This window comes from Nerophis lumbriciformis, linkage group LG29 (genome assembly GCF_033978685.3).
Source record: "Nerophis lumbriciformis linkage group LG29, RoL_Nlum_v2.1, whole genome shotgun sequence".
Classification (NCBI taxonomy): domain Eukaryota; kingdom Metazoa; phylum Chordata; class Actinopteri; order Syngnathiformes; family Syngnathidae; genus Nerophis; species Nerophis lumbriciformis.
The window spans coordinates 29599833-29626705 of record NC_084576.2 but is presented as its reverse complement, the minus strand read 5'-3'; the positions used below and the strand labels follow the sequence as shown (position 1 = coordinate 29626705).

The 26873-nt window shown below is 38.1% G+C and overlaps 1 protein-coding gene across 5 annotated transcripts in view; it reads left to right on the top strand.

The window, feature by feature from the left end:
* The first annotated feature begins 7440 nt into the window (after window positions 1-7440).
* Window positions 7441-26873, top strand: part of fam185a (family with sequence similarity 185 member A) — a 43672-nt gene continuing 24239 nt past the window's right edge. For 3 of the 5 annotated variants that reach the window (XR_009810477.2, XM_061924554.2, XM_061924555.2), the window contains exons 1-7: window positions 7442-7956; window positions 8021-8130; window positions 12513-12599; window positions 12715-12853; window positions 21053-21094; window positions 21186-21281; window positions 23727-23861. Coding sequence is in view for 3 of the 5 variants with exons in the window: in XM_061924554.2 (XP_061780538.1) it covers window positions 7563-7956; window positions 8021-8130; window positions 12513-12599; window positions 12715-12853; window positions 21053-21094; window positions 21186-21281; window positions 23727-23861 (1003 nt within the window). In the remaining 2 variants the exon portion in view is untranslated. Of the gene's footprint in view, window positions 7957-8020; window positions 8131-12512; window positions 12600-12714; window positions 12854-21052; window positions 21095-21185; window positions 21282-23726; window positions 23862-26873 lie in introns of all 5 variants that reach the window. The other 2 variants (XR_009810476.2, XM_061924553.2) reach the window with 1 other exon arrangement.

Sequence of the window (26873 nt, the reverse complement as noted above, 5' to 3'; positions counted from 1 at the left end):
TAAATACACATTTGGATTTAAAATTGGGTTATAAGGTTGCAATAATTCGTAAAATACGAGATAAAAGGCGAAAACACTCTATTGAAATAACACACAGATACATTAAAACATTACTATTTAGCTATGGTAAGCTTTTGTTTTGAAATTTTTAACAAGAAAATAGCTTCGAAGCAATACATTCAACCGGAAGTAACCATGAACTCACACACACATATGTAAAAAATGTCAATTACTCTTGAATAGATTGAATACTATACCCAAGTCCCACATCCGGTCTGTTAAAAATAAGAGACTGTGACGCCTTTAAATACACATTTAGATTTAAAATTGGGTTATAAGGTTGCAATAATTCGTAAAATACGTGTAAAAAGCGAATATACTCTATTGAAATAACACACAGATACATTAAAACATTACTATTTAGCTATGGTACGCTTTTGTTTTGAAATGTTTAACAAGAAAATAGCCTCGAAGCAATACATTCAACCGGAAGTAACCATGAACTCACACACTCATGTAAAAAATGTCAATTACTCTTGAATAGATTGAAAACTATACCCAAGTCCCACATCCGGTCTGTCAAAAATAAAAGACTGTGACGCCTTTAAATACACATTTAGATTTAAAATTGGGTTATAAGGTTGCAATAATTCTTAAAATACGAGGTAAAAGGCGAAAATACTCTATTGAAATCACACACAAATACATTAAAACATTACTATTTAGCTATGGTACGCTTTTGTTTTGAAATGTTTAACAAGAAAATAGCTTCGAAGCAATACATTCAACCGGAAGTAACCATGAACTCACACACACATGTAAAAAATGTGAATTACTCTTGAATAGATTGAATACTATACCCAAGTCCCACATCCGGTCCGTAAAGAATAAGAGGCTGTGACGCCTTTAAATACACAGTTATATTCAAAATTGGGTTATAAGGTTGCAATAATTCGTAAAATACGTGTAAAAGGCGAATATACTCTATTGAAATAACAAAAATACATTCAAAAATTACTATTTAGCTATGGTAAGCTTTTGTTTTGAAATTTTTAACAAGAAGTTAGCTTCAAAGCAATACATTCAACCGGAAGTAACCATGAACTCACACACATATGTAAAAAATGTCAATTAGTCTTGAATAGACTGAAAACTATACCCAAGTCCCACATCCGGTCTGTCAAAAATAAAAGACTGTGACGCCTTTAAATACACATTTAGATTTAAAATTGGGTTATAAGGTTGCAATAATTCGTAAAATACGAGATAAAAGGCGAAAATACTCTATTGAAATAACACACAGATACATTAAAACATTACTATTTAGCTATGGTAAGCTTTTGTTTTGAAATGTTTAACAAGAAAATAGATTCGAAGCAATAAATTCAACCGGAAGTAACCATGAACTCACACACATATGTAAAAAATGTCAATTAGTCTTGAATAGATTGAATACTATACCCAAGTCCCACATCCGGTCTGTCAAGAATAAGAGACTGTGACGCCTTTAAATACACATTTACATTTAACATTGGGTTATAAGGTTGCAATAATTCGTAAAATGCGTGAAAAAGGCGAATATACTCTATTGAAATAACACACAGATACATTAAAACATTACTATTTAGCTATGGTAAGCTTTTGTTTTGAAATGTTTAACAAGAAAATAGCTTCGAAGCAATAAATTCAACCGGAAGTAACCATGCACTCACACACATATGTAAAAAAAGTCAATTACTCTTGAATAGATTGAATACTATACCCAAATCCCACTTCCGGTCTGTCAAGAATAAGAGACTGTGACACCTTTAAATACACATTTGGATTTAAAATTGGGTTATAAAGTTGCACTAATTCGTAAAGTACGTTATAAAAGGCGACTATACCCTATTAAAATCACACGCAGATACATTAAAACATTACTATTTAGCTATGGTAAGCTTTTGTTTTGAAATGTTTAACAAGAAGTTCGCTTCAAAGCAATAAATTCAACCGGAAGTAACTATGAACTCACACACACATGTAAAAAATGTCAATTACTCTTGAATAGATTGAATACTATACCCAAGTCCCACATCCGGTCTGTCAAAAATAAGAGACTGTGACGCCTTTAAATACACATTTAGATTTAAAATTGGGTTATAAGGTTGCAATAATTCGTAAAAGACGAGATAAAAGGCGAAAATACTCTATTGAAATAACACACAGATACATTAAAACATTACTATTTAGCTATGGTACGCTTTTGTTTTGAAATGTTTAACAAGAAAATAGCTTCGAAGCAATACATTCAACCGGAAGTAACCATGAACTCACACACACATGTAAAAAATGTCAATTACTCTTGAATAGATTGAATACTATACCCAAGTCCCACATCCGGTCTGTCAAAAATAAGAGACTGTGACGCCTTTAAATACACATTTAGATTTAAAATTGGGTTATAATGTTGCACTAATTCGTACAGTGCATTACAAAAGGCGAATATACTCTATTAAAATCACACACAGATACATTAAAACATTACTATTTAGCTATGGTAAGCTTTTGTTTTGAAATCTTTAACAAGAAGTTCGCTTCGAAGCAATACATTCAACCGGAAGTAACCGCTGAACTCACACACATATGTAAAAAATGTCAATTAGTCTTGAATAGATTGAAAACTATACCCAAGTCCCACATCCGGTCTGTCAAAAATAAAAGACCGTGACGCCTTTAAATACACATTTAGATTTAAAATTGGGTTATAAGGTTGCAATAATTCGTAAAATACGAGATAAAAGGCGAAAATACTCTATTGAAATCACACACAGATACATTAAAACATTACTATTTAGCTATGGTACGCTTTTGTTTTGAAATGTTTAACAAGAAAATAGCTTCGAAGCAATACATTCAACCGGAAGTAACCATGAACTCACACACACATGTAAAAAATGTCAATTACTCTTGAATAGATTGAATACTATACCCAAGTCCCACATCCGGTCTGTCAAAAATAAAAGACTGTGACGCCTTTAAATACACATTTAGATTTAAAATTGGGTTATAAGGTTGCAATAATTCGTTAAATACGGGATAAAAGGCGAAAATACTCTATTGAAATAACACACAGATACATTAAAACATTACTATTTAGCTATGGTAAGCTTTTGTTTTGAAATTTTTAACAAGAAGTTCGCTTCGAAGCAATACATTCAACCGGAAGTAACCATGAACTCACACACATATGTAAAAAATGTCAAATAGTCTTGAATAGATTGAAAACTATACCCAAGTCCCACATCCGGTCTGTCAAAAATAAGAGACTGTGACGCCTTTAAATACACATTTGGATTTAAAATTGGGTTATAAGGTTGCAATAATTCGTAAAATACGACAAAAAAGGCGAAAATACTCTATTGAAATCCCACACATATACATTAAAACATTACTATTTAGCTATGGTAAGCTTTTGTTTTGAAATGTTTAACAAGAAGTTCGCTTCGAAGCAATACATTCAACCGGAAGTAACCATGAACTCACACACACATGTAAAAAATGTTTACATTTGCAATTGCTCTTGAATAGATTGACTACTATAACCAAATTTCCACATCCGGTCTGTAAAGAATAAGAGGCTGTGACGCCTTTAAATACACAGTTATATTGAAAATTGGGTTATAAGGTTGCAATAATTCGTAAAATGCGTGAAAAAGGCGAATATACTCTATTGAAATCCCACACAGATACATTAAAACATTACTATTTAGCTATGGTAAGCTTTTGTTTTGAAATTTTTAACAAGAAGTTAGCTTCGAAGCAATACATTCAACCGGAAGTAACCATGAACTCACACACACACGTAAAAAATGTCAATTATAGATTGAATACTATACCCAAGTCCCACATCCGGTCTGTCAAAAATAAAAGAATGTGACGCCTTTAAATACACATTTAGATTTAAAATTGGGTTATAAGGTTGCAATAATTCGTAAAATACGAGATAAAAGGCGAAAATACTCTATTGAAATAACACACAGATACATTAAAACATTACTATTTAGCTATGGTAAGCTTTTGTTTTGAAATGTTTAACAAGAAGTTCGCTTCGAAGCAATACATTCAACCGGAAGTAACCATGAACTCACACACACTCATGTAAAAAATGTCTACATTTGCAATTGCTCTTGAATAGATTGAATACTATACCCAAGTCCCACATCCGGCCTGTTAAAAATAAGAGACTGTGACGCCTTTAAATACACATTTAGATTTAAAATTGGATTATAATGTTGCACTAATTCGTAAAGTGCGTCATAAAAGGCGAATATACTCTATTAAAATCACACACAGATACATTAAAACATTACTATTTAGCTATGGTAAGCTTTTGTTTTGAAATTTTTAACAAGAAGTTCGCTTCGAAGCAATAAATTCAACCGGAAGTAACCATGAACTCACACACACACATGTAAAAAATGTCAATTAGTCTTGAATAGATTGAATACTATACCCAAGTCCCACATCCGGTCTGTCAAAAATAAGAGACTGTGACGCCTTTAAATACACATTTATATTTAAAATTGGGTTATAAGGTTGCACTAATTCGTAAAGTACGTCATAAAAGGCGACTATACTCTATTAAAATCACACACAGATACATTAAAACATTACTATTTAGCTATGGTAAGCTTTTGTTTTGAAATGTTTAACAAGAAAATAGCTTCGAAGCAATACATTCAACCGGAAGTAACCATGAACTCACACACACATGTAAAAAATGTCATTTACTCTTGAATAGATTGAAAACTATACCCAAGTCCCACATCCGGTCTGTCAAAAATAAGAGACTGTGACGCCTTTAAATACACATTTAGATTTAAAATTGGGTTATAAGGTTGCAATAATTCGTAAAATACGTGTAAAAAGCGAATATACTCTATTGAAATAACACACAGATACATTAAAACATTACTATTTAGCTATGGTACGCTTTTGTTTTGAAATGTTTAACAAGAAAATAGCTTCGAAGCAATACATTCAACCGGAAGTAACCATGAACTCACACACACACATGTAAAAAATGTCAATTAGTCTTGAATAGATTGAATACTATACCAAGTCCCACATCCGGTCTGTCAAAAATAAGAGACTGTGACGCCTTTAAATACACATTTAGATTTAAAATTGGGTTATAAGGTTGCAATAATTCGTAAAATACGTGAAAAAGGCGAATATACTCTATTGAAATCCCACACAAATACATTAAAACATTACTATTTAGCTATGGTAAGCTTTTGTTTTGAAATGTTTAACAAGAAAATAGCTTCGAAGCAATACATTCAACCGGAAGTAACCACGAACTCACACACACATGTAAAACATGTCAATTAGTCTTGAATAGATTGAAAACTATACCCAAGTCCCACATCCGGTCTGTCAAAAATAAAAGACTGTGACGCCTTTAAATACACATTTAGATTTAAAATTGGGTTATAAGGTTGCAATAATTCTTAAAATACGAGGTAAAAGGCGAAAATACTCTATTGAAATCACACACAAATACATTAAAACATTACTATTTAGCTATGGTACGCTTTTGTTTTGAAATGTTTAACAAGAAAATAGCTTCGAAGCAATACATTCAACCGGAAGTAACCATGAACTCACACACACATGTAAAAAATGTCAATTACTCTTGAATAGATTGAAAACTATACCCAAGTCCCACATCCGGTCTGTCAAAAATAAAAGAATGTGACGCCTTTAAATACACATTTAGATTTAAAATTGGGTTATAAGGTTGCAATAATTCGTAAAATACGACATAAAAGGCGAAAATACTCTATTGAAATAACACACAAATACATTAAAACATTACTATTTAGCTATGGTAAGCTTTTGTTTTGAAATTTTTAACAAGACATTAGCTTCGAAGCAATACATTCAACCGGAAGTAACCATGAACTCACACACACTCATGTAAAAAATGTCTACATTTGCAATTGCTCTTGAATAGATTGAATACTATACCCTAAGTCCCACATCCGGCCTGTTAAAAATAAGAGACTGTGACGCCTTTAAATACACATTTAGATTTAAAATTGGATTATAATGTTGCACTAATTCGTAAAGTGCGTCATAAAAGGCGAATATACTTTATTAAAATCACACACAGATACATTAAAACATTACTATTTAGCTATGGAAAGCTTTTGTTTTGAAATGTTTAACAAGAAAATAGCTTCGAAGCAATACATTCAACCGGAAGTAACTATGAACTCACACACATATGTAAAAAATGTCAATTACTCTTGAATAGATTGAATACTATACCCAAGTCCCACATCCGGTCTGTCAAGAATAAGAGGCTGTGACGCCTTTAAATACACATTTGGATTTAAAATTGGGTTATAAGGTTGCAATAATTCGTAAAATACGAGATAAAAGGCGAAAAATACTCTATTGAAATAACACACAGATACATTAAAACATTACTATTTAGCTATGGTAAGGTTTTGTTTTGAAATTTTTAACAAGAAGTTAGCTTCGAAGCAATACATTCAACCGGAAGTAACCATGAACTCACACACACATGTAAAAAATGTCAATTACTCTTGAATAGATTGAATACTATACCCAAGTCCCACATCCGGTCTGTCAAAAATAAGAGACTGTGACGCCTTTAAATACACATTTAGATTTAAAATTGGGTTATAAGGTTGCAATAATTCGTAAAATACGAGATAAAAGGCGAAAATACTCTATTGAAATAACACACAGATACATTAAAACATTACTATTTAGCTATGGTAAGCTTTTGTTTTGAAATTTTTAACAAGAAATTAGCTTCGAAGCAATACATTCAACCGGAAGTAACCATGAACTCACACACATATTTAAAAAATGTCAATAATAGATTGAATACTATACCCAAGTCCCACATCCGGTCTGTCAAAAATAAAAGAATGTGACGCCTTTAAATACACATTTAGATTTAAAATTGGGTTATAAGGTTGCAATAATTCGTAGAAAAGGCAAATATACTCTATTGAAATCCCACACAAATACATTAAAACATTACTATTTAGCTATGGTAAGCTTTTGTTTTGAAATTTTTAACAAGAAGTTAGCTTCGAAGCAATACATTCAACCGGAAGTAACCGCTGAACTCACACACACATGTAAAAAATGTCAATTAGTCTTGAATAGATTGAAAACTATACCCAAGTCCCACATCCGGTCTGTCAAAAATAAAATACTGTGACGCCTTTAAATACACATTTAGATTTAAAATTGGGTTATAAGGTTGCAATAATTCGTAAAATAGGAGATAAAAGGCAAAAATACTCTATTGAAATAACACACAGACACATTAAAACATTACTATTTAGCTATGGTAAGCTTTTGTTTTGAAATTTTTAACAAGAAAATAGCTTCGAAGCAATACATTCAACCGGAAGTGACCGCTGAACTCACACCTGACATGGCGTTAAGTGTAACAACAATGGCGGCCACACTAGTCCCCGCACATCTATCATGAAATATTCTCGTGTTGGGGGTTCAGTCGGAAAGTTACCATGATGTTCTGGAACTCGGCAGCTCAGCGGGCCGGCGTTGTCCGGTCCTGGTGTCGAACCGCCGGCCTTATCAGGCGCCGTCAGTCACTCTTCACCTCCGCCAAGTTGACCGGAGAAGACGTCGAGGTGAGGCGGACATTGAGGGAGTGTTCCCTGGCGGTGAGCCCCTTCAGCACGGTGCGAGCGCGGCTGGCCTGCAGTATATCCATCCAGCCTGTGGACCCGCATGCCTTCCCTGAAGCCGACCGAGCCTTCGTCACTATCCGCGGAGGAAAGGAGGAGGGTGTTGATGACTTTGACGTCCATTACGACGAACACGGCAAGGAGCTGCTCATCTTGGCCGAGAGGGACGACAGCAGCCTGTCGGTTCATGTGTCTGCTCCCATTAAGAGTAGTGAGTACACAACTGAACGCTTTCTCCTCATCATCAGCACACTGATCCACTGTTTGTATGTCAGATATCTTCATTAACACCCGTGGGAAAGGCAACGTGGAGGTGAAGAATATGGAGTGTGACATCTGCCAGGTGCACACAGAAAAAGGCGCATGTTCACTGCACTCCGTCAAGGTGAGTACAACACTTCATTACCCTATTTTCCCACCACATTATATTAGCTGCAGATATATACTTCACTTCATTACATACTTGCCAACCTTGAGACCTCCGATTTCGGGAGGTGGGGGGTGGGTGTGGGGGCGTGGTCGGGGGTGGGGCGGGGGGCGTGGTTAATATATATATATATATATATATATATATATATAAGAAATGCTTGACTTTCAGTGAATTCTAGCTACCGTATTTTCCGCACTATTAGCCGCACCTAAAAACCACAAATTTACTCAAAAGCTGACAGTGCGGCTTATAACCCGGTGCGCTTTATATATGGATTAATATTAAGATTCATTTTCATAAAGTTTAGGTCTCGCAACTACGGTAAACAGCCGCCATCTTTTTTCTTCTTCTACGGCAAGCAACCGCCAAGGTAAGCACCCGCCCCCATAGAAGAGGAAGCGCTTCTTCTTCTACTGTAAGCAACCACCCGCCCCCGTAGAAGAAGAAGAAGAAGCGCGCGGATATTACGTTTCATTTCCTTTGTGTGTTTACATCTGTAAAGACCACAAAATGGCTCCTACTAAGCGACAGGTTTCCGGTTCATGAAAAGACGCAATCTCTCCATCCGCACACGGACTACTATTTCACAGCAACTGCCTAAAGACTTTCAAGAAAAGCTGGCTACTTTCCGTGCATATTGTAAAAACAAGATAGCTGAAAAAAAGATCCGGCCAGAGAACATTATCAACATGGACGAGGTTCCACTGACTTTTGATATTCCTGTGAACCGCACTGTGGATACAACGGGAGCACGTACGGTGAATATTCGCACCACAGTGAATGAGAAGTCATCCTTCACTGTGGTTCTAGCTTGCCATGCTAATGGCCAGAAACTTCCACCCATGGTGATATTCAAAAGGAAGACCTTGCCAAAAGAGACCTTTCCAGCCGGCGTCATCATAAAAGCTAACTCGAAGGGATGGATGGATGAAGAAAAGATGAGCGAGTGGTTAAGGGAAGTTTACGCGAAGAGGCCGGGTGGTTTTTTTCACGCAGCTCCGTCCATGTTGATATACGACTCCATGCGTGCCCACATCACGCTGGTTTTTAATATATTATTAAAGTTTGACTGACCTATCTGACTGTTTTTTTGACATTCCCTTTAGCGCAGTTAGATGCGGCTTATAACACGGGGCGGCTTATAGGTGGACAAAGTTTTGAAATATGCCGTTCATTGAAGGCGCGGCTTATAACCCAGGGCGGCTTATGGTGCGGAAAATACGGTATATATATATATATATATATATATATATATATATAAATAAATAAAAGAAATACTTGAATTTCAGTGATCATTTATTTACACATAGACACACACATAACACTCGTCCACTCATTGTTGAGTTAAGGGTTGAATTGTCCATCCTTGTTCTATTCTCTGTCACTATTTCAGAACACACACATTATACAAATATACATTATAAAATCAATAAGAAAACGGGAGCTCTAATTTGGGAGTCTGAATTAGGATCAGAAGTTCCTATATAAACATTGCGCACTCACGTCGCCATTTTGTATTGATTACTGCAGCTGTGCACTGGATTCATTCACAAATACAAACTACAACTCACAAACACTTTAGAGTTAGGCTCCACCATCAGAATGTGTACTTAAACTTATAAAGATCACATGGATATTATTCAGTGAGTTGATTCACCAAAACTAACCTGTTATAGAGGAGGAAAAAGCACACAGGACGTTTCAATTGTTCACAGACTGGTCGCTCTCATCAGAATGACAAGACACTTCCGGTCTGCAGGTGATAGCATTCAATTGGGAAGAAACGCCCTACTGACCAATGTGAATACTGATAAATGTGTAATGACAGCTCCAAAAACGAATTCAAACCACAAAATAAAATAAATAAATCAAGACAAAAATGTGACACATTATGGGTGGGTCACATATGCATGTACAGTAGATGGCAGTATTGTCCTGTTTAAGAGTGTCACAACATTGCTGTTTACGGCAGACGAACTGCTTTACGTAGACGAAAACTTGACTGCTGTTGTCGTGTGTTGTTGCCGCGCTGGGAGGACGTTAATGAAACTGCCTAACAATAAACCCACATAAGAAACCAAGAACTCGCCCTCCATCATTAGCTGTTTATATTGTGAGAAAGCGGACGTGTGAACAGGCTGTCAACACGTCACTCAGAAGAGTTTGGGAACAACAGCAACTCAGCCACCAAGTGGTAGGCCACGTAAACTGACAGAGAGGTCAGCATAGTGCAAAGACTTTCTGCACAGTCAGTTGCTACAGAGCACCAAACTTCATGTGACTTTCCAATTAGCCCACGTACAGTACGCAGAGAGCTTCATAGAATGGGTTTTCATGGCCGTCCAGCTGCATCTAAGCCATACATCACCAAGTCCAATGCAAAGCGTGGGATGCAGTGGTGTAAAGCACGTCACCACTGGACTCTAGAGCAGTGGACACGCCTTCTCTGGAGTGATGAATCACGCTTTTTCATCTGGAAATCTGATGGACGAGTCTGGGTTTGGAGGTTGCCAGGAGAACGGTTCATTTTGGACTGCATTGTGCCGATTGTGAAATTTGGTGGAGGACAAATTATGGTGTGGGGTTGTTTTTCAGGAGTTGGGCTTGGCCCCTTTGTTCCAGTGAAAGGAACTTTGAATGCTCCAGGATACTAAAACATGTTGGACAATTCCATGCTCCCAACCTTGTGGGAACACTTTGGAGTGGGGCCCCTTCCTCTTCCAACATGACTGTGCACCAGTGCACAAAGCAAGGTCCATAAAGACATGGATGACAGAGTCTGGTGTGGATGAACTTGACTGGCCTGCACAGAGTCTTGACCTGAACCCCGATAGAATACCTTTTGGGATGAATTAGAACGGAGACTGAGAGCCAGGCCTTCTCCACCAACATCAGTGTGTGACCTCACCGATGCGCTCACACAACAAGGCTATGGATTGATTCACACTGGTTTTCGCCTTTTGAAGGGTACTGGAAAAACTGGAAAATTGATCTTGAAAGTCCATAAAAAGTGCTTGAATTTGGCCATGGAAAAGGTGAACGAAGCCTGTATATCATACTTGCCAACCCTCCCGGATTTTCCGGGAGACTCCCGAAATTCAGCGCCTCTCCCGAAAACCTCCTGGGACAAATTTTCTCCCGAAAATCTCCCGAAATTCAGGCGGAGCTGGAGGCCACGCCCCCTCCAGCTCCATGCGGACCTGAGTGACGTGTTGACAGCCTGTTTTCACGTCCGCTTTCCCACAATATAAAGCATGCCTGCCCATTCACGTTATAACTGTAGAATGATGGAGGGCGAGTTCTTGGTTTCTTATGTGGGTTTATTGTTAGGCAGTTTCATTAACGTCCTCCCAGCGCGGTAACAACACACAACAACAGCAGTAAAGTTTTTGTTTACCGTAAAGCAGTTCGTCTGCCGTAAACAGCAATGTTGTGACACTTTTAAACAGGACAATACTGCCATCTACTGTACATGCATATGTGACCCACCCATAATGTGTCACATTTTTGTGTTGATTTATTTATTTTATTTTGTGGTTTGAATTCGTTTTTGGAGCTGTCATTACACATTTATCAGTATTCACATTGGTCAGTAGGGGGCAGTAGTGCGTTTCTTCCCAATTGAATGCTATCACCTGCAGACCGGAAGTGTCTTGTCATTCTGATGAGAGCGACCAGTCTGTGAACAATTGAAACGTCCTGTGTGCTTTTTCCTCCTGTATAACAGGTTAGTTTTGGTGAATCAACTCACTGAATAATATCCATGTGATCTTTATAAGTTTAAGTACACATTCCGATGGCGGAGCCTAACTCTAAAGTGTTTGTGAGTTGTAGTTTGTATTTGTGAATGAATCCAGTGCACAGCTGCAGTAATCAATACAAAATGGCGACGTGAGTGCGCAATGTTTATATAGGAATTTCTGATCCTAATTCAGACTCCCAAATTAGAGCTCCCGTTTTCTTATTGATTTTATAATGTATATTTGTATAATGTGTGTGTTCTGAAATAGTGACAGAGAATAGAACAAGGATGGACAATTCAACCCTTAACTCAACAATGAGGAGATTAGTGTTATGTGTGTGTATATGTGTAAATAAATGAACACTGAAATTCGAGTATTTATTTTATTTATTTATATATATATATATATATATATATATATATATATATATATATATAGCTATATCTTAACCACGCCCCCCACCACACCACCCGCCCCCCACCTCCCGAAATCGGAGGTCTCAAGGTTGGCAAGTATGCTGTATATTTCTGCCTAGAGTGCAATTCAAAGTTGTAAAAGTCAGATAAAGTGAGTCCCTCATGTCTGTTTCTTCAGGGTCATCAAGTGGAGGTGCGCTCGGGTGGAGACGTCAGCGTGGGCAGCATCCACGGCAACGTGGACATCAGCGCTTCAGGAGACAGTGTTAAGTGTTGTTTGTCGCTCGAACACCAGGGGGCAGCGATGGCCTGGCTTCAACATGTGACTGGCTGAGTATGCATTGGAAATGTGGCCAATAAACTCTGCTTGTGTGGTGCAGGCGGTTCGTGTCAAGAAGCTGCAGGGCACCACCATGAAGGTCTCCACGGAACGTGGCGGTCTGAAGGTCAAGGCCATCTATGCCGAGTCCAGCTGCGTCTCATCCAGCACGGGGGACGTGGAACTGGGACTCGTACACGGTGAGATAACGGGCGCTCGTCGTCACTCCACAGGCTGAATTTGCCAAAAATTCAGTCCCCTGTTGATTGCACTGGAGTGATATTGCTGCCCTCTAGTGGGCGAGGATGGCATTAATGGTCAATGATCATAACTTTCATGTGAAAGTGACGCCGACACAGCATCATAATGTATGACCCAATCCAAACAACTGTCCCCACTCATGGTGTAAATGAACTATAACCAACAACTAAAGTCAACACACGGTCACACATCACACACCTTCTGCTCATTGAACTTTGTGGACTTTATAAAACATGTACCATATTTTCTGGACTATAAGACACACGCTTAAAATTCAGTTCTTTTTCAAAACTGGACAGTGCGCCTTACAACCCGGTGCGCCAAATGTACGGAATAATTCTGGTTGTGCTTACCAACCTCAAAGCAATTTTATTTGGTACATGGTGTAATGATAAGTGTGAGCAGTAGATGGCAGTCACACATAAGAGATACGTATAGACTGCACTATGATGGCAATATGACTCAAGTAAACAACACCAACATTTTATATGTTCCATTGAAAATATAGAACATTACACACGGCGCTCTAAAATCTATCAAAATGTTTTAGTACGACTTTGGTAAGCTATGAAGCCGTGTGATGGATCTGCTCAGTGGCCTAGTGGTTAGAGTGTCCGCCCTGAGATCGGTAGGTTGTGAGTTCAAACCCCGGCCAAGTCATACCAAAGACTATAAAAATGGGAGCCATTACCTCCCTGCTTGGCACTCAGCATCAAGGGTTGGAATTGGGGGGTTAAATCACAAAAAATGATTCCCGGGCGCGGCCACAGTTGCTCACTGCTCCGGTGAGGGTGATGGGTCAAATTCAGATGATAATCTCACCACACCTAGTGTGTGTGTGACAATCATTGGTACTTTATTTTAACTCTATTGGGCTGTGCTTCAACATAGGAGTATTATTATGGTGGGTGTATAAGGTAAGACATACTATCTGGTGTTTTGTTTCGCAATGTTATGCTGTGGAGGGGGGCGTGGCCTGCGGGCCTGCAGCGAAGCGGGGTGTGCCAGGACCGGCTTCGAAATCAGCGACAGGTGCGTGGATGGTAAAAGGAAACAGCCGGGAGGAGAGAGTTGTTGGAGTGGGAGTTGGGCAACAAATTGTGGAGGTTGCCCTCCAGTGGGTTCTTCGGACCATCAAGCATCGACATGAGAGTCCAGTTCAGATTCACAATGACGTTCTATTTTTTTTCAAATACAGTGTTTTTGTGGCTTTTCAGCAATTGTCTTTTTCTCTCGCTCTCGCTCCTACTCTCCTTCAGCTCCTGCTGCCTTTTAACAGAGCGACAGGTGATTAGATAACCAGGCCCAGGTGGGCCATCTACCTGTCGCTGTTTTCGAAGCCGGTGCTGGCACACCCCGCTTCGCCGCAGGCCACGCCCCCTTCCACATATGCAAAAGAAACTTTTCTTTCCTTCTGGTACCTGCTGATCTGTATTTGGGTTCTGCATAAGTCCTGAAAAATTGTGCGCGTCCACCTTTGTAGTCTGTGTAGTCGATAAGCTTCTTCTTTTTTTCTATCTTCTTGTTATGAGACATTCATCCTCCGCTGTTGCCATTTCTAATATAAAGTAGTGTAAAGTTCTTGCTTATATCTGTCAGTAAACTCGCCATGAAAGCACTAAAACATACCGGTGTTGTGAGTTAAATTATTCACCCAAGGAACTTTAGTTATTGGAGAGTTTTGATCGGACGGTTTTTCATGGGACTTGTTGTTTCCGGATGAGGAGACGCTGCTCTGTTATTGATTGAAGTAAAGTCTGAATGTCATTCAAACAGTTAGCGCCATCTTTTGACACTTCTTCCACTCCCGTTCTTGCACGCTACACCAAAGATGACGGGGAGAAGACACTGTCGAAGTGGAGGCACATAAATAAGACCCGCCCACAAAACGGTGCATCCGGAAGCGACTGTCGGAGAGCGACTTGAAGATGATGTGTAAAACATCATCTATGCAACATTTTGACCAAAGAACCACCATTACATGTTATGTAGACCAGTAGTCCCCAACCACAGGTCCGGGGACCGGAACCGGTCCGTGACACATTTGCTACCTAACCTTAAATAATTTATAAAGGACTGCATTTTCTCTGACTCACTTTGGCCTTTCACTTTGGGGGGGGGGGGGGGTGGCGGCGGCAGCGCCGATGACCAAGAAGAACGTGGAGTTGGAATATAATTACAACATTTTATGTACATATTTGAACAATTAGTGATTCACTGAAATATATTTATTAATTGTGGTTCTTACAAAAAATATATCTTATAAAATATAAAAGCTAAAATGTCTCTTAAAGCTCTGCCCCTTTAATTAGTGAATACTAAATAATTTAACTTTAGCCTACTACTACAACCATATTATTTACCAGCAACATGAAGTGAAACAGAGGCATAGGTGTCCTGCCAGTCAGTCAACCTCCTCCTCCTCCTCCTGCTGCTGCTGAACAGGTCGCACCTGTGGTCCGGACTGTAAGCCTACCTCCTCTCCAAGTCGAGCCCTTTTCGGCCGTTGAAAATATTTTTCTATACTCATCTGTGTGAAGGAGTGAACATCCAACATTAGAATTTATTACTAACGAGCAGAAGCGCTCTATGTACAGTGCCTTCTAACCTTAAGCGGCAGCAGCTCAACACATGCAGGGTTCAACGTTAAGGTTTTTTTCTACTTGCCTGACTTCTCAAATCTACTTGCCCCAATATTTTTACTTGTCCTGCCTAGGTTTTTTTCTGGCTGTGTAGTGTTCATGGCTTATATCTTACTAAAATTCTTCCCGTTGACTATTTACAACACTACACAGTATTTATTATTATTATGATCTATAATTACATTTAAATGGCATTGCATACATGTCAAATTAAATGCTATTTCACATTATTTGACCAGTAGTAGTTACACTCATCTGAACAGGTCAACCACCTGTTTAAAGCCCGATCACAGTTGAAATCTTGAAATGAAGGGCATTTAATGGCCAAAACATTAACCTGGACAACATTTTAACAGCTGGTTGGCTCAGATTTTATTCTTTTCATTGCATTCACATGCTGCAGTGGACAGTGGACAATTTAGCTTCAGTCCATGTGTGTTTATTGACAACAGGGCTATAACCTGGACACGTTAGCTCGTCAGTGAAACGCTCGGTGAAATCACGGATTAACGTTAAATATATGACGAGCCGCGAGCGATGCAGCTATAACCTATCTATCTATAACACCTGTAAAAATGAAGCAATGCTACCACGCTAGCAAGCGTTAGCTAGCCGGCTATGAGCCACCAAGCTGCTAACTATCGCCAAAAGGCACCATTTAAGTTTTTTTCCCCATGGCATCCTGGATCAAGGCTTTCAGCAGCTTTTGGACGTTTGAGGTAGAAACGTAGGAAGCGCCATCATTATGAAAAGTAGCCGGCGAGTATTTTGATCCCGTCCGTCCATCCGTCCCTCTTCTTCTTCTTCTTCTTCTTCTTCTTCTGGCCCACCAGGTGAATTAAGTGCTATTGGCGGAGTTACAATGCATAGTAGGCTACCGCCACCTACTGCACCTGAGGTGTAACTACAATCAACATTCACAGACAGTCCCATTGCTTTTATGAGCGGTCGAGCGAGTCAAAAGCCGAAAAATCCATTTGTGGCGGACGTAATTCTTTTGTGGCGTGCCGCCACAAATAAATGAATGTGTGGGAAACACTGATTTTTATAGTGTACAATTAGATGGATAACTTGCTTCGAAATCATAAGTTAAGCAGATATTTAAAGGGGAACATTATCACCAGACCTATGTAAGCGTCAATATATACCTTGATGTTGCAGAAAAAAGACCATTTATTTTTTTAACCGATTTCCGAACTCTAAATGGGTGAATTTTGGCGAATTAAACGCCTTTCTAATATTCGCTCTCGGAGCGATGACGTCACAACGTGACGTCACATCGGGAAGCAATCCGCCATTTTCTCAAACACCGAGTCAAATCAGCTCTGTTATTTTCCGTTTTTTTCGACTGTTTTCCGCACCTTGGAGACATCATGCCTCGTCGGTGTGTTGTCGGAGGGTGTAACAACACGAACAGGGACGCATTCAAGTTGCACCAGTGGCCTAAAGATGCCAAAGTGGCAAGAAATTGGACGTTTGTTCCGCACATTTTATCGACGAAAGCTATGCTACGACAGAGATGGCAAGAATGTGTGGATATCTTGCGACACTCAAAGCAGATTCATTTCCAACGATAAAGTCAAAGAAATCTGCCGCCAGACCCCCATTGAATCTGCCGGAGTGTGTGAGCAATTCAGGGACAAAGGACCTCGGTAGCACGGCAAGCAATGGCGGCAGTTTGTTCCCGCAGACGAGCGAGCTAAACCCCCTGGATGTCTTGGCTCACACCGTCCCTTATGCCACCGAAGATGATCAAGAGAAGAATATCGACCCTAGCTTCCCTGGCCTGCTGACTTCAACTCCAAAACTGGACAGATCAGCTTTCAGGAAAAGAGCACGGATGAGGGTATGTCTACAGAATATATTAATTGATGAAAATTGGGCTGTCTGCACTCTCAAAGTGCATGTTGTTGCCAAATGTTTTTCATATGGTGTAAACCTAGTTCATAGTTGTTAGTTTCCTTTAATGCCAAACAAACACATACCAATCGTTGGTTAGAAGGCGATCGCCGAATTCGTCCTCGCTTTCTCCCGTGTCGCTGGCTGTCGTGTCGTTTTCGCTTGCATACGGTTCAAACCGATACGGCTCAATAGCTTCAGTTTCTTCTTCAATTTCGTTTTCGCTACCTGCCTCCACACTACAACCATCCGTTTCAAAACATTCGTAATCTGTTGAATCGCTTAAGCCGCTGAAATCCGAGTCTGAATCCGAGCTAATGTCGCTATAGCTTGCTGTTCTTTCCGCCATGTTTGTTTGTGTTGGCTTCACTATGTGACGTCACAGGAAAATGGACGGGTGGTTAAAATCAGGCACTTTGAAGCTTTTTTTAGGGATATTGCGTGATGGGTAAAATTTAAAAAAAAACTTTGAAAAATATAATAAGCCACTGGGAACTGATTTTTAATGGTTTTAACCATTCTGAAATTGTGATAATGTTCCCCTTTAAGTATTTATTTGGATTTTGACCAACAAAGTTAGATAATATAATATTTCTTGCAATATTGGACACACTTTTTTCCCTTGTCAAACTTGGGGAAAAAAACCCTAATACCTTTAGTAAGAAAGGAAAGAAAGAAAATATAAGGTATTTTTTTGAAACATATTTCCAGGCTTTTTCGGGCCATATAAAATGACGTGGAGGGCCAGATCTGGGCCTTGAGTTTGACACCTGTGCACGAGACACACCAAATGTACAGTAAAACTCCTCATAGGAAGTCGCCATTTGTTATAACTTTGTGACATGATACAATCCACATTAATGAACATATCAGACAGAAAAGTGACAAGATTGTAGCTAAAGGCTGATTTCCATCTGCATCTCATTGCAGAGAAACACTAATTCAGCGTTAAAGTGAGTTGTATTTTTCATGCACGTTATCCTTGCTGTATTTATCTGGCACAAGTGGAATGCCGGTCCCTGAAAATAATGCCTACATTAAAGTTTACGGTCCGTGGTGCAAAAAAGGTTGGGAACCACTGATGTAGACCTAGGAAGTCTTATACATTTAGAAACAAATATTCTGTCACCCTGTAATTTTTTATTCTGTTCTGTCTCCCTGTAATATTTGATCCTGTTCTGTCTCCCTGTGATGTTTGTCTGATCTTGACTGGGGTTGTGCTGAAATTTTTAAATTTCTGATTTTGATTCTGATCAAATAAAATGACTCCATTAATGCGCCTTTATATATGAAAAAAGATCGAAAATAGACCATTCATCGGCAGTGCGCCTTATAATCCGGTGCGCCCTATGTTCCGGAAAATACGGTACTTAATTTACACCATCATTTACAAACACATTTTTTTAAATCAGATGTGATTTTCTGGATTTTTTTTTCTCATTTTGTCATAGTTGAGGTATACCAGTGATGAAAATGACAGGCCTCTCTCATCTTTTTAAGTGGGAGAACTTGCACAATTGGTTGGTGACTGACTTAAATACTTGTTTTATTCAAAACCATTGACTCTGTTCTTAATGCCCCTCAGCCTACATGTTTGGAACCCTCCTCTGAATTGTGTAATGCCTTTTTAGAGTATTTTATTGATAAGATTGCCACAATGAGGGCTCTCATTTCTGTTCCGACCTCTGATCCTTCTGTCCCCTTTAACTACTCTGCTGTTTTTAATCAGTTTGAGCAAGTGACTCTGCGGCAGTTACAAGAGTTAACTCATCATATGAAGCCCTCAGGTTCTCCTCATGATGCTGTCCCTCCTACCTTTTTTAAAGAAGTGTTTTCTTGCATAGGGCAGCCTGTTCTTAACATTTTAAATAGCAGTCGGTTTTCTGGTGTAGTTCCTACCAGTTTTAAACACGCCGTGGTTCAACCGCTTTTAAAGAAACCTGGTCTGGACAGTTCAGTTTTAGCCCATTTTAGACCCATTTCTAAGCTGCCTTTCCTTTCAAAGATTTTGGAGAAGATTGTTTTTACCCAGTTAAACACTTTTTTAGAGGACTGTGATGTTTTAGAAGTCTTTCAGTTTGGGTTTAAACCCCTCCATAGTACCGAGTCAGCTTTATTAAGGGTTTTTAATGACATCCTTCGAGCAACAGATTTAGGTGATCATGTGATTTTAGTTTTACTGGATCTAACAGCAGCATTTGATACGGTGGACCATAATATTTTAATTAGACGCCTACAGCATCGAGTGGGAATCTGTGGTACTGCTTTGAGTTGGCTGAAGTCATATTTGACTAACAGGACCTTCTCTGTAAATGTTGCTGGATCTGAATCCTCCGTTGCTCCCTTGACATGTGGGGTCCCACAGGGCTCAGTTTTGGGACCACTTCTCTTTTCTATTTATTTACTTCCCCTGGGCTCAATCCTAAGAAAGCATGTTATTTCTTTTCATTGTTATGCCGATGACACACAAATGTATTTTCCGTTAAAGAGAAATTATGCCTCTTCAATACAGCCATTACTTGCCTGTCTTGAGGATATCAAGGCCTGGATGGCCCTAAACTTCTTAAATTTCAATGACAAGAAGACAGAAGTAATAGTGTTTGGACCTAGTGGTACCTGTGAGCTCCCCCCTGTTGACTTTGGCCCTTTGGCTTTGCACGTTAAGCCCATGGTCACCAACCTGGGCTTTCGTATTGACTGTGATTTTAAATTGGACCGTCAGATTGGCACAGTGGTGAAAGCCAGCTTTTTTTATTTACGTCAGCTGGCCAAGGTTAAAAACCTTCTTTCTAGGCAACAGTTAGAGACAGTAATCCATGCTTTTATCACATCTCGGCTGGATTACTGTAACTCTTTGTATTTTGGAATAAATCAATCCTCTCTCTCACATCTGCAGCTGGTCCAAAATGCAGCTGCCCGACTTTTAACTAACACAAGAAAAAGAGAGCACATTACTCCTGTTTTAGCCTCCCTCCAATGGCTGCCTGTGTCTTTTAGAGTCCATTTTAAAATGATCTTACTCGTTTTTAAATCCTTACGTGGTCTTGCCCCACCGTACCTCTCTGAGCTGCTCCACCTCTATGCCCCCACCCGGTCCCTCAGGTCAGCTAATCAGCTGATCCTGGAGGTACCCAAAACAAAGCGCAAGCTCAGAGGGGACAAAGCTTTCTCTGTTGCGGGTCCCAAACTCTGTAACGATCTCCCTCTCCATGTGAGACAGGCCCCTTCTTTGGCTATTTTTAAGACCCTTCTTAAAACCCATTTTTATTCACTGGCTTTTAACCCAGCATGAGACTTTAAACTGTTTTTAGCTTTCAACTTTTTTTAACTGTTTTTAACTTTTAAACTGTTTTTATCTAACAAACTGTTCTTAGGGTAATTTATATTTGCTTTTTAAATGTGAATTTTTATTTCTGTTTTAAATGTTATTTTTTAGTCTGTCCTTTGCCTCCATTTCTTTGTGGTGTACAGCCCTTTGTTTTTCAACTGTGCTTGTCTTTAAAGGGCTTTATAAATAAAGTTGGTATGGTGACACACAAGTCATCTTTACTGGAATGACTACTCTTTGCATTCATGTGCGTCATCTTGTTTGCAAAGGGGACGCCTCAGTGAAGAACACATCAGGGGACACACACATAGGTAAAGATCCTCTCATGGCACCATTATGCTAGTAATCCCGTGTCAAAGGGTCAAAGGTGAGTGTGTGTGTGTGTGTGTGTGTGTGTTGCAGACGGTTCAAATGGCTCCTTGAAGGTTTCCTCTCAAACCGGGGGCATTGACGTCTACGTGGGAGACGGAGGAAGCGCCGAGGTTCTCAGCCAGGCAGGTAAGAACGCCACGATGTGTCCTAAGCAGTGTTGGGTTAGTTACTGAAAACCAGTAACTAGTTACAATCACATTGTTTCAAAAGTAACTCAGTTACTAACTCAGTTACTTACACCAAAAAGTACTGTGAAAAGTAACTATTTAGTTACTCCTTTTTTTTAAGGCTCCCATTAATGCCCTTTTAGCCTTCATTTCAGTACTGTTGTTGCAGTGGAGAATAATACAATGTGTTGATCAACTTGACATGCATTTGCATCACTGAACTCTGCTAAGCAATGTGGTCTACGTACAACACACAAAGACAAAGATATGCTTCGAAGGGCCAATTTATTTCAGGCCAGAACAAATTGACAAAACTGTTTTAAATAGCTGCAACATAACATACATAAGTAACAAAGAGCATAATAACAACATAGCTGTAAACCAAGGAAGGCACACACTACATACACAAAGCCTAACCAGGCCTTTTTCTCTCTCAAGGAATTGTGAAATAAAATCATGTCTGAAGCCCAGAACACTCTACACCATGGGTGTCAAACTCTGGCCCGCCGTGTAATTTCACTTGGCCCTTGAGGCGGTATCAAATTAACACTAGAGCTGGCCCGCCGATTATATACAGCGGCGGTGCCGCGGTAACACCGCATTCACCGCTAATTCTCATACTTGCCTACCCTTCCGGGAGACTCCCTTATTTCAGTGCACCTCCCGAATATCATCCTTTTTGTCCAGTCCAACGAGTGCTGGCCCAGTCACATAATATGTGCGGCTTTAGCACGCACCCACAAGTGAATGCAACGCATACTTGATCTTCATTGATACAGGTTACACTGAGGGTGCCTGTATAAAAATTTTAATACTGTTAGAAATATACGCCACACTGTGAACCCACACCAAACAAGAATGACAAACACATTTTGGGAGAACATCCACACCTAAACACAACATAAACACAACAGAACAAATACCCAGAACCCTTTGCAGCACTAACTCTTACGGGAAGCTACAAGGTGTGTCATTACCTTCGATAATGAAGGTTGTCTCAGCTCAAAGCCTGAGCCCCGACATTAATGAACTAGCATCCAAGAAAAGATGTCAGGTATCGGGCTTGGGCACGTCAGATTACATCAGTGTGTTGCAAACTGGGCAGTTTAAAGTCCTGAATGGTTGGTTTATTCATTATTTTATTTTCAAATTGATTAGCCTGTGGAAAAAGTTAATGTTGATATTTACCTCCGAAGGCTGCAAATAGAAAAGAGGCATTACATTTGTATTTAAATTGTATTTGATATGCCATTGATATTTTTTAATTATTATTATTATTATTTGAAACTCGATTTTGCATGTCACTATAAAGTTATATAAGCCTTGCTTGTTCAATATTTAATGCAAAACTTGTTTGGGTCCCTATCAAAAAGGTTAATTTGTTCAGTTTTAAATTTTGGCCCACTCTGTAAGTCTCATTTATTTATTTATTTATTTGAGTTTGACACCCCTGCTCCACACATTTCCCAAGTTTTAGTTTAGAGATAAGGAAAGATTGTCCTGGCCCACTAGGATTCCTCTTTATGTTTGTGAACTTTATCGTCTATACATTTAGAGTGATGTGATAATCAAACACTCTAGAAGTCTAGAATGAAAGAGTATGTAAGAGAATTGACAGAGTGTGTGTACCTTCAGTGCTGAATGATGAGCAGAGGCAGAGTTTGGAGAGTTTTCTTTAGCTCGCTTTCCATTTTTATGTACCCACTGTCCAGGTACGTGGAAAATGTTTTCCGTGCCATTTGCTGTTTGACGCCGGTATCATGCCAATTAGCTGCCTGAAATCGGGTGACTCCACTGTAGAAATAGCCTGCATGTCTTCTAGCACATACGCTGCAATGGCTCTATCAATGTTGTCCTTTGTTAAAATCCTTAGGTGGAGGTGAAGTGGCATCGGAGTCTGTGTCTCTCTTTACTAGCTTCGTCGAAGCATGTTGCTTTTGTAGCTGTTTCAGCAGATTCGAATTGCTGTTTTGGGCAGTAGATAGAATCTTTGATCCAAGACACAACTTACATTTAACTAAAATGCTCTTTTCTTTGTGCTGGACAAAAGAAAAGTTGTGAGAATATCTCCATGTTAAGAAATTCGACTTCAGCTTCATGATGTCTTGTTAGTAAACACAGACACGCCCACCCACACACAGCGCTCCTCTTCTCTCCCTTGTGACACGGGAAGATTCAAAAGGACGACACTGCAGCTCTCCAATAAAACACACTCAGATCTTCTGTTTCTAGCCGATACTACATAAAAAATAACGCAGTAACGCATCACGTAGTAATGGTAACTGAGTTACTGAATAAAAAAAATGATGCGTTAAACTACTAGTTACCGCCGAAAATAACGGCGTTACGCGTTAGTCCCAACACTGGTCCTAAGCACCTTTTTACCGACTGGACTCTTCCGTAGGAGCGGTGTGCATACGCGTGCCGTCCTCGCTGAGAGCAGAGGTGGAGCTCAATGGCGCGTCGGTGCACATCGGCCGGGATGTGACGTTGCATCAGCTGCAGAGGAACACCACTGAGAGCCACACCCAAGTTACTGGTAAGACAGTTTTTGTGATATTATTGATTTATAGGCTTGTAACAATATCCAAGTCTCACAGTAGTGGTGCAATATTGTTGTGGAATTGTCCAAGAAAAGACTGGGTTAAAATGTGTGTGAAAGATAGATAGATAGATAGATAGATAGAATTTGGAGGTAATCCTGTCCCATTTACTCTCTGTAAAGCACCAGTTCCATTGGCAGCAAAACGGCATAATACTACCACCACCATGCTTGACAGTAGGTTTGGTGTTCCTGGGATTAAAGGCCTCACCTTTTCTACTCCAAACATATTGCTGGGTATTGTGGCCAAACAGCTCCATTTTTGTTTCATCTAACCACAGAACTTTCCTCCAGAAGGTCTTATCTTTGTCCATGTGATGTCAGATGAAACAAAAAATGTCACTGTTTTACAAGAACAAACAAAATTGGCAATATTGTGATAAAAGTCCGAATTTTATATGACAATTGTCAGTATTTTGCATTAAAAATTAATAATTTTACACAAAAAAGTAATAATTTTACACAAAAAAAGTAATCATTTTACATAAAAAAGTAATCATTTTACATAAAAAAGTAATCATTTTAAGAAATTGCAATATTACAGAAACAGAAACTTATATTGCTGGGTATTGTGGCCAAACAGCTCCATTTTTGTTCCATCTGACCACAGAACTTTCCTCCAGAAGGTCTTATCTTTGTCCATGTGATGTCAGATGAAACAAAAAATGTCACTGTTTTACATGAACAAAAAAAAATTGGCAATTTTGTGATAAAAGTCTGAATTTTATATGACAATTGTCAGCATTTTGCATTAAAAAGTAATAATTTTACACAAAAAAGTAATAATTTTACACAAAAAAGTAATAATTTTACACAAAAAAAGTAATAATTTTACACAAAAAAAGTAATAATTTTACACAAAAAAAAGAATAATTTTACATAAAAAAAGTAATCATTTCACATAAAAAAGTAATAATTTTACACAAAAAAGTAATAATTTTACACAAAAAAGTAATCATTTTACATAAAAAAGTAATCATTTTAAGAAATTGCAATATTACAGAAACAGAATCTTATATTGCTGGGTATTGTGGCCAAACAGCTCCATTTTTGTTCCATCTGACCACGGAACTTTCCTCCAGAAGGTCTTATCTTTGTCCATGTGATGTCAGATGAAACAAAAAATGTCACTGTTTTACATGAACAACAAAAAAAATTGGCAATATTGTGATAAAAGTCCGAATTTTATATGACAATTGTCACCATTTTGCATTAAAAAGTAATAATTTTACACAAAAAAGTCATAATTTTACACAAAAAAGTCATAATTTTACATAAAGTAATAATTTTACATAAAGTAATAATTTTAGAAAATTGCAATATTACAGAAAAGAAACTTATATTGCTGGGTATTGTGGCCAAACAGCTCCATTTTTGTTTCATCTGACCACAGAACTTTCCTCCAGAAGGTCTTATCTTTGTCCATGTGATGTCAGATGAAACAAAAAATGTCAGTTTTACAAGAACAAAAAAAATTGGAAATATTGTGATAAAAGTCCGAATTTTATATGACAATTGTCACCATTTTGGCATTAAAAAGTAATCATTTTACACAAAAAAGTCATAATTTTACATTAAAAAAAAGTAATAATTTTAAGAAATTGCAATATTACAGAAACAGAAACCTATATTGCTGGGTATTGTGGCCAAAAAGCCCCATTTTTGTTCCATCTGACCACAGAACTTTCCTCCAGAAGGTCTTATCTTTGTCCATGTGATGTCAGATGAAACAAAAAATGTCACTGTTTTACATGAACAAAAAAAAATTGGCAATTTTGTGATAAAAGTCTGAATTTTATATGACAATTGTCAGCATTTTGCATTAAAAAGTAATAATTTTACACAAAAAAGTAATAATTTTACACAAAAAAGTAATAATTTTACACAAAAAAAGTAATAATTTTACACAAAAAAAGTAATAATTTTACACAAAAAAAAAGAATAATTTTACATAAAAAAAGTAATCATTTCACATAAAAAAGTAATAATTTTACACAAAAAAGTAATAATTTTACACAAAAAAGTAATCATTTTACATAAAAAAGTAATCATTTTAAGAAATTGCAATATTACAGAAACAGAATCTTATATTGCTGGGTATTGTGGCCAAACAGCTCCATTTTTGTTCCATCTGACCACGGAACTTTCCTCCAGAAGGTCTTATCTTTGTCCATGTGATGTCAGATGAAACAAAAAATGTCACTGTTTTACATGAACAACAAAAAAAATTGGCAATATTGTGATAAAAGTCCGAATTTTATATGACAATTGTCACCATTTTGCATTAAAAAGTAATAATTTTACACAAAAAAGTCATAATTTTACACAAAAAAGTCATAATTTTACATAAAGTAATAATTTTACATAAAGTAATCATTTTAGAAAATTGCAATATTACAGAAAAGAAACTTATATTGCTGGGTATTGTGGCCAAACAGCTCCATTTTTGTTTCATCTGACCACAGAACTTTCCTCCAGAAGGTCTTATCTTTGTCCATGTGATGTCAGATGAAACAAAAAATGTCAGTTTTACAAGAACAAAAAAAATTGGAAATATTGTGATAAAAGTCCGAATTTTATATGACAATTGTCACCATTTTGCATTAAAAAGTAATCATTTTACACAAAAAAGTCATAATTTTACATTAAAAAAAAGTAATAATTTTAAGAAATTGCAATATTACAGAAACAGAAACCTATATTGCTGGGTATTGTGGCCAAAAAGCCCCATTTTTGTTCCATCTGACCACAGAACTTTCCTCCAGAAGGTCTTATCTTTGTCCATGTGATGTCAGATGAAACAAAAAATGTCAGTTTTACAAGAACAAAAAAAATTGGCAATATTGTGATAAAAGTCTGAATTTTATATGACAATTGTTAGCATTTTGCATTAAAAAGTAATAATTTTACACAAAAAAGTAATAATTTTACACAAAAAAGGTAATACTT